This window comes from Indicator indicator, chromosome 10 (assembly GCF_027791375.1).
Source record: "Indicator indicator isolate 239-I01 chromosome 10, UM_Iind_1.1, whole genome shotgun sequence".
NCBI classification, from domain to species: domain Eukaryota; kingdom Metazoa; phylum Chordata; class Aves; order Piciformes; family Indicatoridae; genus Indicator; species Indicator indicator.
The window spans coordinates 20,789,280-20,809,355 of record NC_072019.1 but is presented as its reverse complement, the minus strand read 5'-3'; the positions used below and the strand labels follow the sequence as shown (position 1 = coordinate 20,809,355).

The 20,076-nt window shown below is 53.5% G+C and overlaps 2 protein-coding genes across 3 annotated transcripts in view; one reads left to right on the top strand and one right to left on the bottom strand.

Moving 5' to 3' along the window:
* The window catches only part of ERI3 (ERI1 exoribonuclease family member 3), a 136,522-nt gene extending 128,581 nt beyond the window's left edge, over window positions 1-7,941 (top strand). The window contains exon 8 of the mRNA XM_054384283.1: window positions 7,627-7,941. Within this exon, the coding sequence (XP_054240258.1) occupies window positions 7,627-7,709 (83 nt within the window). The 3' untranslated portion in view covers window positions 7,710-7,941. The remainder of the gene's footprint in view (window positions 1-7,626) is intronic.
* Window positions 7,942-11,054: 3,113 nt separating this feature from the next.
* DMAP1 (DNA methyltransferase 1 associated protein 1) overlaps window positions 11,055-20,076 on the bottom strand; it is a 33,517-nt gene continuing 24,495 nt past the window's right edge. The window contains exons 8-10 of one of the 2 annotated variants that reach the window (XM_054384677.1): window positions 18,631-18,703; window positions 16,409-16,692; window positions 11,055-11,063 (exon numbers count right to left, since the gene is read on the bottom strand). In XM_054384677.1, coding sequence (XP_054240652.1) covers window positions 11,055-11,063; window positions 16,409-16,692; window positions 18,631-18,703 — 366 coding nt within the window. Of the gene's footprint in view, window positions 11,064-14,885; window positions 16,693-18,630; window positions 18,704-20,076 lie in introns of those variants that run through there. The other variant, XM_054384676.1, reaches the window with a different exon arrangement.

The following is a 20,076-nucleotide window of genomic DNA, read 5'->3' as shown; positions in this document are numbered from 1 at the left end:
TGCCAGGAGGTCTGTCCCCACCACTCGCACAACTGGGTGATGCCAAGCAGGCTGTGTGCCACTGGCAAGGCCACGGCAGAGGCCGTGACACACAGCCAGCAGAGAGGAGACCTCCCTGGGCTGCCGAGAGGGTGCTGGTGTCGGGAGGCTGCGCTCTGGAGCGGGCTGGCTGGCAGGATGCACTCCCCTCTGGCTGGGCTGGGCTGGGCTGGCTGGGCGGCTGTCTGTCACCCGGCGGGATTATGAGTAGTGAGCGTAATGCATCGGCGTATGAATAGGGTTGTCTGGCTGATGGTGATGTATCGTTTTTCATTACTGCCTCTCAAGCCCTCCCTGCTCCACGTGTGGAAATTCTATTTATTCCCTAATTTGTAAAAATTCCCTCCTTATCTGATACCAATCAGGGAGGGGTAATTGGCTCTCCAGGGCTAGCGGCTGGGGTCCTGATGAAGAGATATGTGTGTCTGCTCCGGCTGTCCAGGCACCCTGCCCTGCTGCACCAGCAGCACGGGCCACAATTAATAATGATTTGCAAATGGCAGACAAGCAATAACGCAGAAAGATGTCCAGCCAGCCTCCTGCCCGCCCCTTAATTTCCTTCTATAATATAAATGGCACGGGAACGAAAATCCAGCGCTATAAATTCTGAAATTAGTTATTCACCGTAATAAATGGCTCCCTTTTTGGTGCACGTCCCCCCCATCCTTCTCTCTTGACCCTCCCCTACTCCCTCCTCTCTTCCCACCCCCATCACCCACTACCTACTTCATTTGAGTCCCAATATGCAAATGCTGTAATTTAATGGGATGGTGAAGTTGATTTTCATGTTAACTTAATTACTTTGATTTATGAAGGGCTGGGATGCAGACATGGCTCCATCCCTACCCACCTCCCACCCTCACCCCTCTACAGTCCCACTGACCCGACGCCTCTCTTCCCTTGTATTCCCTTTTCTCAGTCCTCCCTTCCCCTTCTTCCCCAAGTTCAGTGTTTTATTAGCTGCCTTTAAGTGGACATAAGTCCTCACGACAATCGCATGACGTGGAGGACAAATTCCCCATCCTGCCTTGTTTAATCGTGCCTGGATAATGGATGTATAATTGACTCATTTGAATGCTTTTGCCTACAGGAGTGCAGAGCATTAAATGTTTGATTGCCTTAATTTCCAAACAGATCATTATCCCCTTCTTACCCGCTCTTAATAAACACTTTATGAGGATTTTTTTTGTAAAGGAAAAAAAATCTCCACTCCTCGTACTTCTCTGAAGTGATAAACTCTAATTAAGTCTAATATTTAAAAATATGGTAATGGTGACTTGTTTGAATAAGTGGCCTGCATTTCCATAATTTCATTATTACGTAAAACACGCTAATTATTTGAAGTGTGCTTATTACTAAAAGAGAAATCTCCTTCTAATAAAGATGAAATTGGCTTTTTTCCCTGTATTGCCGCACATGCCGCTCCCCTTCCCTCCTGGCCAGCGAGCAGCTGCAGCCAAGAGCAGGGTGATGGCAGCACTCACTTCATTTGCCCAGGGCTGCCCACAAGGCTACTGGAGGTGTAGGGATGGTCACAAGGCTGGCAGACAAAGCAAGGGCTCAGCACACCCTCTGCCACTTTTGATCGCACCACTATTGGTGTCCTTCAGGCTTGTAAGGCTCCAGGAGCAATTTGGGATCATGCAAGAGAGCTCAGCCCTAGCTGCTATCCCCTCTGTCAGAGACAAGCCCTCCCTACTCCAGCATCCTCTCTCAGGTGAGACAGATTTGGAGGCCTCACTGACCCCAATGTGCTGGGGGTGGGACAAGCATCCTGTCCCTCCAGGACAGGGACAGCAACAGGTGGGGGGTGGATGAGTATTAATTCTGTCCAGACCCCCTCCAGAGACTGTGCAGGCTTTTCATGGTGGGGCAGGCAGAGAAGGCACTGGGATGAAGTCAATATAAAACTAATTTTCTTTTCTTGGTGAAGAAATGAGGTGTGTGGCAGTAACGTAATTGCAGATAATGAGGTAAGTTATTCTTAATATTCTGCGCGTCACTGTCAGCTCCACCTAATCTACCTGCCGGCTGTGTGGGGCACGCAGAGCCCCTCGCCATGCATGCAGGATTATGAGGCCATTCATTTGGGAACAGGCTGCAGGACCATCCCCTGTGTCCCCAAAGATACCTTTGGGCTGTGGGCTCTGCCGTTTCCTTGTCACCACTGCAGCCGGGCATCCCGGTGGCCCCACCTCAGCCAGCATGTCATGGTGGGGATGGATGCAGACTAGACATAGCCTCCTCCTGGCCTCTGTGTGAGCAGCCATGGGAACCTGGCTCCACTTGCCTGGCAAACGCTGTCACTCCTTGCCCATGATGGCTCTGTCCCCTGCTGGGGACGTGCCCATTCAGGGGGAGCAGCACAGTGTGCTGTGGGGGACACAGCACTGGGGATGCTGTCAGCAGTGTCAGGCTGCATGGAGCCTGCAGAGTTCCCATTGGTCACAAGGCTACCTGCTGTCACCCAGGGCCAGCAGCAGGGAGACGAAGAGCAGCAGTGGCCGGGCGGCCGTTTCCGCTTTGCAGGGAGCTGTTATACAAAGGCAGCAGTGATATTATTCATTAACAGTAATCTGCCATTAGAACATTGACAAATGGCCCTGCGTTGCCTGAGCATCAGTTCTTGTACAGCCCATAAAGCATGGGGACAGTTTAAATATGGACCTGCTCAGCTCAGGCCGGGGGTGATCCGTCTTCCCGGCCACAGCACAGGTGCAGCAGGGCTGCCTTCCAATGAGTACATTTAGGGGGGTCCTCTGCTCCCCAAGCCACTTGCGGCCCACCTGGGCAGCCTCTGGGATAGGAAAGAGCTCACTCCTTGCACCGCTGGCATCTCGGTCCGGCACAACGGTCATGGCAGCGCTCAGCCCTCTGAGCCCCTGTGTTGGTAGCATTCAGAGGATCCGCTCCCTTGGGGATGCAGGAGGGTGTGAGAGGTGGGGGAACTCCTGGAAGGATGGCATGCATGAGGACATGGCCCCTTCCCTTCTCCTGGTGGCTGAGGTGGGTGTGGAGGTGATGCTCTCCTCAGCTGAGCATCACTCCTCCTGGCAACCCATTCCCATGACATGGCAGCATTGTGCCCAGGCTGTGTGCCAGCCTCTTGCTGCCAAAATCCTTGAGCTCATTCTGGGGCTGCTTTGCAGCAGCCAGAGGGAGGCTGCACACAGGGCAGTGAGCTTAGCACCGTGAGCTGGGGGCTTTCTGCCCCTATCCCAGCAGAGGAGCACAGTGGGAATGTCTGCCTCCCCTCCAAGGACAGGGACAGTCAGTGATGCTGAGCAGGAGCAAACTCCAGTCCTCCCTTGCTAAAAGACTGATCCTATTGCCCCATGCTCATGCATGTGCCACTGTCCCTGGCAGTGACCACAGCTGAGAGTTTGGCAAGGTGCAGAGAGGGCTGGGCCATGAGTGTTGGAGGTGGTGCAGCGAGCAGTGGATAAATCTAAGATGCTGGGTGGAAGGGCTGAAGCTCAGCAGGGCTAAGCCAGTCGGGATAAGGAGAGGTTGAGATGACACATCAGCCCCACTGCACTGCTAGCCTGGCTGAGGAGGGACCCAGCAGCTCAGAGCAATCTCATCTCGACCCTGGCCATCCTGGGGCCACCATGGAGGATGTGAAGCGATGCTTGGAAATGGCAGGACAAGGTGAGGGGCAGGAGGCAGGGCAGTGCTGCCGCTGGATTTGCAGGAAGCAGACTAACCCCAAGCTGACCCCTTTCACACACACCGTACAACACCCCTAAATCAATTGCATCTTATTATTACAATATCAATATACAATATTCCTACAATAACACCATTGATTTTCTACTCAGAGGCTGCACCTAAGTCTGTTTTAAAGAGGAGGGAGTTAATAGTGCCCTCATTAAAAATCTATAGATTACCCCCCACCCCCAAAAAAGAAAAAGCCGTTTATATTCATTAGGGCTATTGAATATAAAGTAATATGTTTGTGTAGGACATTGGAGTAATGTGATAATCCGTCCGCATATCAGGGAGAAATCCACTTAGCAACCCTGTCAGCTTGACAAGAAAAATGTGCCCATAAAGTCAGGAATTCATTGAGGGAGCGAGCACAAGGAGAGCGGGGCCGTGCGTGCACGCGCCTGTGCCCTACCCACACAGCCACCATCGTCACGGCCACACGGCCCCGGCCTCGGCGACACCGATGGGCACTGCAACAGTCCCGGGAGGTGTCTGGGGCCGGGGCACACCGTCTGCACTGGAGCAGGAGGTCTGGACCTTGCCAGCCTCAATGGCCCCAGGCAGGACCACCATGATGATCTGGGGTCAGCAGCTGCCAGCCTGGGTGCCAGGGTAGCCTTGCCACAGCCTAGTGGCTGCTGAGAAGAGCTGAGCTGGGGGAGCACAGGGTGGGCAAAGGCTGCACATGCCCCCACTATGTGCCTTGGACCCCATCCATCCCCTGCCTGTGGTCACCTCTGCAATGGCTTAAGAGCTGAAAGAGCAGCAAAGCAATCCCATTCGCATGCTCTGAGGCTGTCAGTTGCCATCTCGGTAATAGCAATTCCTTTCACAGGGTAACGAGGGCCAGATTTAGAGGATTTCATATTGCTAATAATTCCCCAAACAGCCATCTGACTCTGTTGTTTTAAAAGCCGCTTAGTTTTTTGCTTTGGAGTTTATGAAAATCTCCCACTCTAATATCCCGAGAGCCAGCCTATAATTGTGTTATTAAATCAATCGGAGCGGATTACATTGTAAAATCAATAGATGGCTGTAATTGCATATTAGAAAGTTGTTCTGCTGTTGTTGGTTGTTGTTGTTTTTTTTTACATGGATAATTATAATAAGCATGTTTACCTTAGTGCTGATTTGGAATGAGTCTCACTAAATGACTTACGGTGAGCTTGGCATTCCTGCTGCCAGGGGGCTATGGCATCATGTGGGATAGAGAGGATGATGCAGGTGTGCCAGTAGCACTGACCTGCTGTGGTTCTGCTGGCTTTGCAGGGCAGCAGCCCAGAGCCTTCAGCAGCTCCCTGTGCTGGCACCTGTCACAAGAGTGCATCCACATGGCTGGTGGAGGTCAGGAAGCAGCTGGTGGTCCTATAGAGGCTCCCTGGGGATCAGTTCAGGGGTCCCAGGAGGTGCCATGGGGTTTTGCTGCCAGTTTTGCCACTCCCCAAGTCTATGCCGAGTTCCCCTTTTACCACTGTGGAGTGATAACCCAAGTCCTGGTGGCCCACACTGGCATGGGGAGATGCTGTGGGCAGAGTGGGCAGTAGGATGCCCGAGAATAGTGAAGGGCACTGGTCAGGGCTGTGCTTTCAAATCCAAGCTCCTCACCTAACACAGCTCAGAGGCCAGGATTTGCCCTGCTGTTACCTTTCTGGGGGACCAAGCCAGGCCTGGGGGTGGGGTAGTTTGGCTGTAGATGGTTGCACTCCCCCTGCCTTGGTTTTACCTAGCTTTTGAGCCACTGTTTCCATTAGGTTGCACCAGAAGCTGGCTCCAGGGCAAGATCTGGTGCTGTTTTCTTGGGGGTCAGCTGGCTGTGGGGTGAGATGCAAGGAGCAGGGGGTCCCAAGGATGTTGAGGGGCTCTCTTGAGCAGGAACAAGTAGCAGTGGGGACCTGGTGCTGTGGTTTGGCCAGCCAGGACACTTGTAATCTCCTGGGCCTTTCCAGAGACATCAATGCCACCTGGGTCAGCAGAGAGGACAGGAGCATAGGAAAATGGGCTCATCTCTGCTCTCATGCCAGCTGGCTCCTTCCTCAGGCTCTCCTCATGCCTCCCTTCCCTGGCCTGGCACACCAGCAGGGAAGAGGAGTGCCATGAGAAGGGCTGTGGGGAGGCACATGGCAACAGGGATGTTACTGCTCCCATGGCCAGCCATCAGCCAGGAGGGTCCCTGTCAGCTCAGGGCAGACGCCCAGGGAGCTGCATGCAGGAAAAGCCTCCTGCATCTCCATCTGGCACTGTGGGGTGGGTGGTGGCTTTGCCACAGTGTCACCAGGCGCAGCACAGCTGGGTAGGGCTGCTGTTCTGGCAGGGAGAGGCAAGGTGGCCTGGCAGCCCCATCCCTGCGGGCAGGCACCTGGCAGCAGGGCAGCGCTGCCCGCCTGCACGGGGCCCTCAATCCGGCACGCGGCACTGTCAGCAGGCAGCCTGCTGTCTCCTAGACAGTGAAATATGGCCACAATTAGCCCGGATACAGTTCAATTATGATAAACAGCGTTTGCACCCTTTAAGCCGTGATTAAAAGGCCTCCTCCCGTTGATAGAGAGACCTAATTTCACATTATTATCGCTGTAGCTTGATTATAAAGCACTCCCTGGATTTACAGTTGGGAGATGGATGTGGAGGCTTCTTTATCATTTACACATCAGTAATGATGCAGCCTTCCCTCCACCACAACATCCATCCAGCGGTGGCGGGGAGAGAGGGGCCCTGCCAGCGCCCCCCCGCTTCCTGGGGCACCCTCTCTCCGTGTCAGCCGGGCCCCGCTGCCACATGCAAGTGGGCAAAGTCACCCTTACGGTAACAGCTTGATAAATGGGCGGGCGGTAATGAAATGGAGACATCAAGGCGTGGGGCGAGGAAGAAAGAGTGGTAATCGGAACGAGTGGAGCTGTCCCGAAACGGAGGGGAGCGGGAAGAAGGATCGCCTCTGTGCCGTGTGCTGTCAAGGGAGAAATTACACATTTACTCTTGCTTTTTCTTAAGGAGACGGCCCTCATAGATCAAAACATGGATTTACAAGCCAATTTTCAACATGAAATATAGACACCAGGAATCAATTTAAGCCCGGCTTCTATTTTAGCAAACGGTGCCTGAGTTTAGTCCCAGGTAAATAACACCAGCCAGAGCCTTCCGCCTCCCCAGCTCACTGCCTCTCCACTGCTCACTCTGGTGGCTTTGGTGCTGCCAGCTGGCCCCCAGCACCTGCTTCAACCCCAGCCTGGCATTGAGGACAGCTGTGGCTTGCCAGCCCAGCCACCTTGTCAGTCTGGGATCAGTGAACCTGAGGCAGCACCGAAGACTGGCTCTGGTGGGGATGAGGACGACCCCAGATCAAAGCAGTGAGCAGACCAAGCTAGGTGCCAGGCAGCCCCTGCCTGAGGACGATGAGGGGAAGGAAAGGTCCCTGTTCTTTGGTGGAGGGCAGCTCTGGCATCATCTGCTATCCTCATCTCAGTTCAGGGCCAGCCCCTTTGCTGGCCAGTGCCATCAAGGGACAGGCAGGCTGGAAGAAAAGGCTGGAGTGACTGACACCAGCTTGCAGGGAAGTAGCCACTGGCCAAGAGCCTGTGCAATGCTGCTGCCTCAGGCAATCTAGATCTTGGCCATGGATCCATGTCAGTGCAGCTAGACTGGGATGCAGGTGGGCAGTGGTAGGAAGCTGGGGACCTGCATTGCCCCACAGGGCACTTGGGACAGAATGTCTGGACTGGTGGGGACACAAGGGCTGTGCCGAGAGCTGTACACACCCCGGTCTTGGGGCAACACAGGGACCCATACTGCTCCAGGCACAGTCCCAGCATGGGACTTGGAACTTGATCTGACAGCTCCCGATTGGATCATGGCTCTAACTTGGCATCTGTGTTCTCTCCACAGATGACTGTAAGAACATCGCCAACATCATGAAGACACTGGCCCATAGAGGCTTCATCTTCAAGCAGACCTCCAAACCCTTTTGATCCCCAAGGCAAGCCAGGCAAGGGCTGCATGCGCCCGGCGCCGGCGAGGCGGGGAGGACGGGCTCCAGCATTAAAAAAAAACGGCAACTGAGGCCAGAGGAACCGACACAAAAAAATCTCAATTTCAGCTGTTAACTCCAGTAGAGGTTGTATATATGGGAAGGCAAATCTGTGTAGACCTGATGTGACTCCCTCTCTGGGCTGCTCCGGACATTATGCCATGCTAGCGGACAGCCGCGTAGGGCGCTTGCACCACATTTTAGACTCGTAGTTTGTTCTTTTTCTTTGGCTCCCGATTTCCGTCCCTCCCTCCATATCCCGCCCCGTCCTCCCTCTCCCGCCCTGTAGCCAGAGCATCCCCCCATCTCCTTCCTCCCTGGCATGGGCCGTCCCCACCTTCCCTTCTTTCTTTTCTCTGGTTTTGTTTTCAGGCCTCAACGGCTGCTGCAGTGAGTACCCACAACAGGGTAGCACTCAAGGAGGCTCAGCAGTGTCGAGACGGCCCTCACCCTCCCCGCCAGACCCCCCGCCTCTCCCCGAGCGCCTTTTCCCCTTTTTGAGTCAACACTAACCCCTCTCTGACTCCTGTATGTGACAAACGCGATCCGTCTCTTTATGTTCAAGGTGAAGTGCCTGTATTCTCCGCTGCAGAGCCCCTGGCAGCCCCACTGTGGGCTACAGGGCCCCGGAGGGCTCCCTTCAGTGGGGTGGGGGCCCGGCGGGAGGATGGGCAGCTGGAGGGAGGTGACAGTGTCCACGCAGAGCCCCGTCCCATCCCATCTGCTCGTGCCTCTTGCGGGACCGGGTGGGATGCCCAGTCCTGCCCCGGCCCTGCCAACCGATTCTAGCTCCACCAGGACAGTCCCGCCGCAGCACCACGTCCGTTGCCGGCAGTGGACGTGCCAGCATGCGCTGGCCCCCAGCCCACAGGTACTCGAGCAGGGGAGCTGCAAATTGCCCCGCACCCCTGACCCTGCTCCCCTCCGATCCAGTCCAGTCTCCCTTGGTTCCCAAGCTGAGGCTCGGCATCCCCCCCCCCCCATGTGCCCACAATCCCCACGGGCCGTGCTGTGCCCCTTCACAGATCCCTGCAGACGCTCAGCAGCAGCTGGCTTGTTGCCTGAGAGAGTTGCCGAGCACATCCCTCCTGGCTGGGTGGGCTCCCGGCTGGCCAGGGCGGTTGGGAGGCAGCCATAGGGCAGGCTGAGGGCACACATCCCCCCAGTGTCACCCAGCCCCGGGGCCCTGCTGAATGGAGCCCTTGTCCGGGCACTGACCTGCAGGGAGGCTGCAGCCCTGGGCCTGTGCGTGCATGGCCTGGAGCGAAGCCGGTGACGGCAGCCAGAAGGGCAATACAGGCACTGAACTTGGCGGTACATGACTGCATGGTGTGTGGTGTTCCAGTTAAACCAACCGATAATGCAAACCCAGCATTTTCATTGTCTAGTTATTCCAATCCTTGCTGTAAATGTGCCACATGAATAAAGTTTGGGGGTAAAGGAGCCCAGGCTGTGCCCATGCATGTGTGAGTGTGTACAGGGGGCAGAGGCGGGGGGGGGTGTCACTTGGGTATGTGAGAGCAGGGTACCCCCACCAGCAGGACTGCCCTCCCTGGGGTATGATGCCCCAGCATGTCCATGACCCCCCAAAAAAGAGAAGCCTCCTGGCTCTGGCACTGGCACCCTCTCCAGAATGGACACTTCAGGTGAGCCCAGCAGTCTCCCCCACCCCCTTGTGCTTTGGGACAGCTCCCAAGGATGCCACCAGCCTGTCCCCAGCTGGGCTGCACTAGGTGTGCCCCAACCCAGCCTCCTGCACAGCACAGGGCAACAGTCACCACCCTGCCCCACTGGCATCCGTTACCCTTTCCCAGCCTGGCATGCTCTACTCACACCCCCACTGCTGCCTCTGCTAGAGGCTGAAGCCAGCATGGCTCTGTCCCAGGCAGCAGAGCCAGCACAAGCACAGCACCATGGATGCATGGGAGCCAAGCCCAGCTGTGCAGGAACCACCACATCCACGTACTCAAGGGACCTGCCCAGCACCATGGTGCCACACTGGGTGACAGGATGCAGTTGTCCAGCTGGCACAGAGTGGGCAGCTCCTGGAGGGAAGGGGCAGCCCCAGCCCGCTTGCTCAAAGCAAAGGCCACAGGGGTTTTAATGGCTCTCTCTGTGCAGCCCCCTATCAGCTTTATTGACCTACCTTCAATGGAGTCATCTAATTCGTTTTCTATGAAAACTAAGAACTTGGCCTTTGGCCTTTTCTTCTGCAGACACGAATGTGACTCAGAGGACATCAGGGCAGATCGATTGCCAGTTACACTTGAAAGGCAGGTGGAGGGGATGCAAAGGGCAGCATTTGGGACCACCTGTGCCCACAGTGGGCACTGCACAAACCCAGCCTCTGCAACACCTCAGCCCTTCCAGGGTTCTGCAAAACAAAGGGTGGAGGAAGCAGGGGGTCCCCTTAATGCAGGCTGAATTCAGAGGTGCCCACCTGCCTTGAGCAGGGCAGCAGAAGGAACTGGGTCCAGCAGTAAGTGGTGGGGACATCAGAGTGTTTCCCAGCAGGGGCATCCCCACACCCCAGCAAGGCAGCACTTGCAGGCATAGGGCACACACGAGCTCCTGGAGGACAGCAGCTACACAAGGACAGGGTACAAGGGATGGATGCCAGAGGGAACTTCCCTGCCTGGAGCAAGCAGCGTTGCAGCAGCCTGGAGCAGGGCCTGGCAATACCAAAGGCAGCAGGGGCTACAGCAACCCCTGCTGTCACCCCTTGATTGAGGCAGATTGCCTCAGGGAGAGCCAACGGCACCCAGGGCTCCCAGTAGAGCTAGCAGCACCCAGCCCACCCACACTGGAGGCCAGACAGCTCACACCATCTCCTCCTGTTCCACATGAGTTCAGCAGGGCTAATGATGACTCTGCTCTGGTACAAGTGCTGGGTTCTGTATTTACAGAAATGCTCATAAAAATCTGGTTAAAAAACCCAAAAAACCCCAACACAAACCCCACCAGAACAAACGGCTGCTAGTGCCAGCAGCCATGGGGCAGCCATGCACAGCCTTAGGCGAGCCCTGCACAGTCCTGGAGTTGACCTTCAGCACCTGCTGTAGGTCAACATCCTCCAGAGATGGGACGGGGCTGGGCAGGGCATGGCTCCTGCAGCATTCGCCCCACTAAGGTCCCAGTCCTGCCAGCAGCCTCAGCTGTTCCTGGGGGCTCCGGGACAAGATGGCACTGACCCTGCACCCAGCTCAGCACCTCCTCCTCGCCCAGTGCAGGAGGCTCACGGCTTCTTCACCTTCTTGGTGGAGGAGGAGCTGGAGGCTGACTCTCTTCATTTTCTCTGCTCCAAGAGGGAGACGGGAAACAAAAGAAAAACCAGGGTCAGTGGGTGGGAGCACTCAGGTCACAGCAAACACACCCACCTGTCCTGGAGGCTGTCTTACAGAATCACAGAATTATCCAGGTTGGAAAAGACCTTCAAGATCATCAAGTCCAATCACCCAACACCATCTAATCAACTAAACCATGGCACTAAGTGCCTCATCCAGTCTTATTTTAAACACTTCCAGGGACAGTGACTCCACCACCTCCCTGGGCAGCCCATTCCAATGGCCAATCACTCTTTTTGTGAAGAATCTCTTCCTAACATCCAGCCTCCAGCCTAAACCTCCTCTGGCACAGCTTGAGACTGTGTCCTCTTGTTCTGTCACTGGCTGCCTGGGAGAAGAGACCAACCCCCACCTGGCTACAACCTCCCTTCAGGCAGTTGTAGATGGCAGTAAGGTCTCCCCTGAGCCTCTTCTTCTCCAGGCTAAACAACTCCAGCTCCCTCCTGGGGCTGGCCACATGCTCCAGTATCACACCTGGCAGTGCCCAATGGACCTCAGTGCCATCTTCCCATCTGAAGGTAGAGCTAGGTCTTTATATGAGAGGAGAGCAGAGCTAACCCAGCAGTGACTAGGGGCTGGGATATCACCCTCTTGAGGGATGTCACCTCCCTGACACAGACAGGGCTTTGGGGTGAGTGATCTTTGTGGCACTGGATCTGTGAGCAAGCAGGAGAAAGGAGCTGACCTCTGCAACAACCCAGTGTCCCCAGAAGCCCTGGCCAAGCAAGCTGGCATGCCACAAGTCCTAATGTGTAAGGCCTTGAGAGAGAAGCAGAGCAGCTCTGTGCTACAGCCAGCCTGGAAATGCTCCTCCACCATCCAGAACCGCCATCAAGTGGCCTAGGAGCAGAGCAGAAGGCTGATGCTTGACCACAGCTCCTGATATAACCCCTTTTTTCTGGGCAGCACACTCCAATAAGCCTGAAGAGACCGGTGGGCTCTGGTGAGCTTCACCCTTCACTGATGAAGTCCCAGGGCTGAATCTGGCCCTAGGAAAGCTGGGGCCATTTACACCAAAAGGAGAACACTGCCCTAGCCCTGCTGCTGCACTGCAGTGAGACTGCCTAGCCCTGCTCAGATGCTCTGGCCAAGACTACAGTGGGGTCATCACAAAAAGCTGGGCTTTGTGTGCGGGGTGCCCCAGGCATGCCAGAGCCTGTTGGGACACGGGGTGCCAGAGCCCTCGGGTCCCCACTACACAGTGCAAGGTGGCATCTACTTTGCACACCCCACTACAGACAGTGGCTGCACAGCCATGGTGACTGACCATAGTCATGTCCCTGCTGTGCCCAGCCCTGTAGCCATCCCCTGTTCCCAGAGGCCTGCAGAGTCACCTCCCGGGACAGCAAGCAGCCAGGGGATGAACAAGGCAGCACAGATACACTCTCCAAAACCAGCCAGGCCTGCCCATCCCTGCTCCTACAGCGCTGTGGTCCCACAGGCTGTGCTCCTGGTGACAGCAGGCATGGTGGGAGGCTGCACTGCCTCCCTCAGCAGGAAGGTGCTGCCCCCCCCCGCCCCCAATTCCCACCAGGCGCTGGGCAGACGGCAAACAGAGCATGGAATTTGCACGGCTAGAAGTTAAATACAACACACACACGGATCTCGTCAGAGGCCCTGGCACGGCCGCCGGCGCAGGATCCGATTAACAGGGAAATAAAAGGGCCAGAGAACCCACGCAGCAGTGTGAGCAGATGCCCTATAAAAATCAAATAGGTGGTAATCAAGGGGACCGAAAGGTACATTCTGAAAAACAAAAACCCCATCCTGGAAACAAAGGAGCTGGGCTTTGTGGCTTTCCTGGGAGGGCTGTGGAATTAATGGGGAAGAGCACATGTGTTTGATAATCTTTATATGGCAAAAGACCCATCTTTCAAATATGTCACGAATTCATATTAATCACCTTCCTATTGCCTTCCGTGGCGCAGCTATTCCAGTTGCCTTGGGCAAAATTGGGAACTGTCTGGTTAAAAAAAATGTTTTACATTATAATTTACAAGAGCCTACAAGTCTAGTTCCTTTTAATGGAAAGAACAATTTAAAAAAAAAAAAAAAGGAGAGAGGAATATATATATATATATATATATATATACACACACCCTGGTATATATACACTATATATATTAATATATATATATAAAAGACAGATATTGTAACTCCATCTGGAAAGAGAGAATGTTTGATCTTAACAATGTAACTTCTAGCTTTCAAACAGGCTCAGAAAACAAGAAGTCAGCAGGAGTTCAGATAAAGGAAGCTTAAAAGTCAAATAATTCTGACTCTGAACTCGAGACTTCTTAGACTCAAGGTCCTTTCCTTTACCCATTAATGGGCTGACTTGTGAGCTCAGGAACAAAGTGCTGCAATGTGAGGATTTCTGAGAGTCACTCATTACAGATCACTGAGTGGAGTCTGAGTTGCGGAAATCAAAGCATCCAATCTGGAGTAACTGGCTGAACTTCTGCTTGGAACTAATTTGTTCCGAGTTCGGCTCACCTTTCACCTCCCGAAGGCCCCGAGTAAAGTCCCTACCGGGGTCAGCAGCAGACGGCACTGGGGGGATCCCAGCTCAGCTTTAATGGTCAGTAAATGGGCAACACAGCCCCTAGGAGAGGCTGGGCAGGCTGTCTGGTAGGAGCAATGTGGTGGACAGGGCAGGGCAGAGCAGTGCCAAGCTTCGCATGGCCCCACAGGGTCTCACTGCTGAGACATGCAGACGCCTCTCCTAAACTGGCATAAAATGCCCAGCTGAGAAGTCCCCCATCCCAACTGCTGGCCAAGGGGGGTGGTGGCAGCCAGCTGGCAGTATCTTAAGACCCTGATGTGTCTTCGCCCATCCGTTCCAATACCTGTAAAGGAACTGAGGCACGTCAAGCAGGGCTCAGGAGTCAGGACGCCTAGTCCTATTCCTGGCTTTGCTACTCACTCCCCTCCAACATCTGGACCAAGATACTCCTCTCCAGGGAATCAACTCTGGCTTCAGGGGAGCAGCTGGTTTGGAGGCTGAACAAATCCAGGCTTAATCCAACATGTGAAGTGCCATAGAGGCAGTGCTAAGCAGCACAAAGGGCTTCTCCAACTCAGAGGAATTTGAAGCAGGGAGATTAAACGATGCCCCCAGGGGCCTCCAGCAGCTCAGCAGCAAAGCACACACTTGAACTGGGGAGTTCAAGGCTGGCATGGCAGGGTCAAACCACTGAAGCAGCCACTGTGAGGGGAAGGGCAAGGTGTCACCCACAAGCACCCATGAGCAGGGTTGTAGAAGGCAAAGGAAGGAAAGGCCACTACATAGCACACTGTGCTCACTCTGTGGAGAGCTACTTAGTGCACTACCAATATTGTTACCCCTGCTGCAAGTGCTCCAAGGCACGGGAAAAGCACTGGGCTTGCAGGGGCAGGCTGCCTTCTCAGCACTGTGCCCTGGGCCCACTGCCTCCACCACACCAGGGCCTGGGACACCTCAAGGTTACCACTATGCAGGGACACACACATGCACTACAACCAGCCAGTAACCCCCCAGCCACTCCACTTCTCAGAGCTGACCCCAGCACTGAGGCTGCTCCTGCCAGCTCTGGACAGGGCAGGTAGCATCACCAACATGCAGCCTACACCGAGCTCAGCCCATACTTGGAAAAGCTGGTTATGGGCCACAGGCTGCCAGTCTCTCCCACTGCCACAGGAAAAGTTCAGGGCAAGCACAGTACCAGGCCCTGGCTGACTCCCCAGACATACCTGAACCAGGCAGAACATGGGATAGCAGGCCCATTCCCCTCCTCTCCAGGATATCCCTCCAGCTGGGATGTAATTTCCTCCCCCCCCCCAAAAGGTAGCATAAAATGGTCACAGTGTGAATGTGCTTGACCTTTTGTCTTGGACTAATCTAATTGTGTCGTCTTTGTGTAATCAGCCGGTAAAGGTCACTGCTGTATTTAACATGGGGGCCCTTTAGGTACTGAATTTGCCTTGCAGTGAATTAACTTGATTATATTTCTTTCAAATATGTCAGAGACCAGGTCAGTTTAACCCTCTCTGTACTTGCCCAGGCTCACCTCTTTGTTCCCAATTCCAGGAGGTAGCACTGAGCAACAAAGTAGTCAGAAACACGCTCGTGGGCTCCTCCCTCCTACAGCCATGGCCACGGCCACCACCATCACCTCTCCCACATTCCCAGCGAGCAAAGGTTCAAGCCAGAACAAATGTGTTATCAATCAGCCCAAACAGCTTGCAAGCCAGGACACTCCAAGAACACAGGGAGGGGTGAGAGTTCAGACTGAATGCAGTAAGAAGAAAAAATTCAGAAGACTCCTTTGCAAACATGAACCTGTCTCAGCAGAACACTTCCTTACATCTCCGTATTTTCACAATCAAACAGGACATTACTCAAATCCAGATTAATGTGTGGCCTCTGCCATGGACAGATAAGGTGTTCTCAACAGTCTGCAGTATAGTGTACATCTTAGAAAGTGAAGGTCTGTGCTTCTACCAGGGGCAGCATGTCTGAGGCACTGGTGATGCCACTGTGTGGAGATGGGCAGCTTTCACCAGGCAGTTCAGCTCAGCAGGGCCGGGGGACTGCACAGAGGGGAAAGCAACCCCAGGCACATCCTTGGGCCTGAGGCAGTGGTGAGGGGCTGGGTAGCCTGCCCACAAGGAGGCATGGAGGAGAGGCTGGTGATTCACATCCTGCAGAGGTACATGACGAGGACATTGTCACAGGGCTCACAGTAGAAGAAACCCTAGGTTTAACTTTCCTTTCTCAGCAATGGAAGTAGGGTATAAAAAGATCCCTTTGCTCTTCAAACACCTCTCCTTCCCAAGCGTCCTGCTCCAGGCAGAGCTACCACTTGATTCCGGGGATTTGGGCAGGTCATGGCTCATCATCTCAATACTGCTTTCCCCACTTGCTTCCCTCTGTTGACCAACCCTTATGGGGCTGTGTCTAGAAGGAAAATGCCTCAGGCTTGAAGCTGTACTGGCATCACTTTTGTTGTCTTAGGGCAAGCTCTCTTCACCCAAAGCTTTACTTTGGTCCACAGTGGCACACACATCAAGCCATCTGCCTGCATGCAGAATGTAGAAAGCGCTGCTGACCCCACCTTATAGCACCAAGAACACTCTCCAGAACAGGAGACGAGCCCAGAGAGGAGCACTGGGAGCTGGGGGGCAGAGGCATGCTGCGCTCCCTTGGACATGCACGCCTGGAGGGAGAGCAGGGCAACATCCCCAGCGCTCGTCAGGGCATCTGTGTCGGAGACCTGAGTGCTCCCTGTTCTGGCCCCCCAACCTTCCTTCTCACCGAGTTGGGGGTCAGTGGTGCTCCTACTACATCAATGATCTGGTCCTTGACATCTGCCTTGCCCTCCTCGATGCCGAGCCCTGCCTGGCCATCTGGATGGGCGCCTTCCGCGCTGAGGGGGCCAATAGTACCAGCCTTGGCCAGGGCCTCATAGCGGTGCCGTAACATCTGCAGCTCATATTCGCAGTTGGCAAAGGCTTGCTTCAACTCATACAGCAGCACTAGGTCGCTCCGCAGCTCATTGAACATCTGCACAATCTCCTCTGTAGGCATGGGGTTGAGATCTAGGGAGAAAAAGGGGTTCTGTTAAACACCCAGACCTGCAAACCCACAACAGCAGATGCCTGCAAAGGTCCTGGCTGCCCAGTCACTCCCACAAAGATACACAAGGAGCCTCACTCCCACCACACGGATCATGTGCTGGCTGGAGACCTATTATTTCCAGGCTGTGCTTTGGCTCTGACCAAGAACTAAGGATGAACATTTGGGACATGGTTTAGTGGTCATGGTAGTGCTGGGTTGAGAGTTAGACTTCATGATCTTAGAGGTCTTTTCCAAGTTTAATGATTTTATGAAAGCCCAGGACTCACAAAGTGAAATATGATGGAAGAAGCAGATCAAACCAGATGACTGAACCCTGCTACCCATCAGGTCATACAAAGGGAACTCAGACTTGGGAACAAGTCCTCATACACTACTGCAGAAGACAGAAGAGCTCCTGCTGTTCCCTACACCTTCACTAAAATGAGGTGGACAGGCTGAGCTCCCTTGCCTCTCTTGTCACTGCTTCCAGGATAGGATTGAGGCAGAGAAGTGCTCTACTGCTGTGCTACGGACATGATTTTAATGCAGACCTGAGCTGCTTGTAGCAGAGTCTGGCAGATCACTGCCCCACACCATGCATTCTGCTGCAGCCCATCATCTGTGCATAAAGCCAGAAAAATCTGCACGTTCTGGAGAATAAAAGGATGAAGCTCTCTGTGTTTGGCCTGGTACAGAGCAATAGCCCTGTGTCCACAGGGCTGCCCCCATGATCCCTTCCCACTAGCACTGTGTTCACCCTCACAAAGCCCAGGAGTATTTCTGCACTCTAATGCAGAGCTGGAGCACCAGGAAGCCCTGAAGATACCTATGTTTTGTAAGGCAGGAGTGGGGAGTCAGGAACCCTCCTCATCCCTGTGGAAAGTGAGCTCTAAGAGGCACTCATATCTTTCCCCAAGCCTTCCCCAGCAAGCAAAGATGGTAACTGGATTATTTTTAATGCAGAAAGGGGAAACCACCATGGTTGGGCCAGTTTCATCAGCCACATAAGGCCTTCAGAACTGTGCACAGTCTCTGAGGAGACAACGTTATCAATCCATAAACCAGTTGGCCCAAAAACCTAGCAAGAGTTAACAGAAGCAGTGCTGGAAACAGGCTCAGTAATCTCTTATAAATCAGCAATAAGCCTTTTTTGATATTTTTTTTTCCTTCTGTTTTTAAAAATCCCCCCAGTGACAGTGGGGGGGGAAAGGGGACCATCAGGTGTCTAATCAAGGGGCACTGCATGCTGGGACTTGTAGTACCTGCAAACTGTACCCACTGCATGGAGGGCAGCAGCCAGCCATGGGCTGCACTTCCCCTCCAGCTAGGAGCGACTGGGTATTGCACATGTGAAGTGAATCCTTCTTTCTGCTGCTAAGACATTGGAGCTGAAGAGTGTGGGATGTGTGTTTACTTGCCTTTCAGCAGAGATGCTCCAGATTTTCACACAGCAGGCAACCTATAAAGGGGGGATGAACAGTCCCAGGCGCATTTTGGACTTGCCACCGAGAGCAGTAAATTAAGAGGAAACGAAGCTTGAAAAGAAGACAGGGCAGCCCTGAACAATGCATGTGCCGTGGTCACTAACACACTTAGAAGTACCTCTCCTGGCACGGCTGAGATTTGCCTTCCTAATACTGTGCTGCTTCTCTTGATGGTTAAAAAGGGCCCAAACAAGAGAGAAACAAAGGCTCTTTTAAAACATTTTTCTACTGGGAGGAAAAAAAAAAAGCCCTGTGCATCTTGTTCTGGCTTTTACCCTCTCTCTTTTTTTTTTAAACACATAAAATATTTTAAAAACCATTCACATACTGTTATTCAAGAAACTGGCTGTATTACTAGGGGAAAAAATAGCCCATCTCGAGAACAAAGGCTAGCTCTGTGTGTCTCTCTCTCTCTCGCGTGCCCCCTTTACTCACCTACTCCGAGTTCCATCAGCATCTGCTCCAGGGCTTTAATCTTCTTCTGTCCCACCGAGCTTGGCAGTTTCATCTGGAACACAAAGGTAACAGAGCCACACAGCTCAGAGATAGCCCTCACTCACAGCCGTCTAGTTCAAAAGGCAAGAGAGCTTTTCTTTTTATAGTGCAGGGGGAACAAAAAAAGAAAGGGAGAGAAAGGAAAATCAAGTGGTAAGAGAGGGAGACAGGGGCTGAAAGTTTTCTGACTAGGTCCGAGGGCAGGTATTGAAAAGCCCGGTCGCGATGGCTTTTATTTTCCCTCTCGTGTGTGTGCAAGACACGCTGTTTTACAGCTTCCATGTGTCACTGAATTAACAACAAAAGTTCTTCTTGGCTTCAAACCCTCTCCCGCGGTGCCCAGCCCATCAAAGGGCTCATTTACACAGCAGCTAATGTGCAACGCTGCCCTACTTTATTCGCTTTAGCCGGCCTGATTAGACTCATGCGCTAACAGACTCACTTCTCCTTTTACCTGCTGAGCCCCAGACCTGTGGGATTCATTTACAGAGCAGGCTTTATAACAAAGGGGAGAGACAGAGAGAGCACAGTTACTTGACTGGCGGAAGTGTGAACACACATTTACATCGGAGCTAAGGGGCTAGGTGAGAGAGGAAGCATCAGATGTGAGCTATGAAAGGGAATTGGAGCTGGCCAGGAGAGGAAGAATGCATACACTTAGCAGGGTCCTTCCTCTGCATTCATTTGGGCTCTAGCAGGAGTGCTAGCTGCTCAGACCAAGCATTTATTAGATTACAAGCAGCACAAATGGTGCTGGCACAATATGGCAGGGAGAACAGGTTTCCGAGCCCTGCAAATATTCCCAAGAATGAATTAAATCACTTTCTTTCCTCAGCAGTGCTAGAAAACAGACCAGGAAAGAAACAACCCTCAACACCACAGCATCAAACACCTTACTGCACACAGGCATGGGCTGTCCCTCCATATCCAGCCCTAGGAAGGTGAGCTCACACCTCCACCTGAGGATCAGTATCACCAGCTCAAGATGCCCAGCAGGCCACTTGGCACTGAAGAGCCAAGAGGCAAGAGCATCCTGCAGCCATCCTGCACACCACTTACTGATCACTAGCCCCAACCTTGGCCACACCAACCAAACCTAACACTGGATCAGGAATGACTTGAAGGAAGAACCATTCTTTACTGCACCTCAAAACTAGCCTCTGAGGTGAGCTCACCAGAAGGTCCCACTGTCACCTTACTCACAAGCCACAGGCTGAAGTTTCCCAGAACAGACAGCCCAACATCACTCTTCCAAATCAGGTCCGTCTTTTCCAGTGTTCATTGCCCCAACACAAAAAAAAAAAACCCCACACACAAACAAAAAACACAACAAAAGAGACCATCTGGAACTTCTTAATGCCTCTGAAGGCAGGAGCACTGCACACA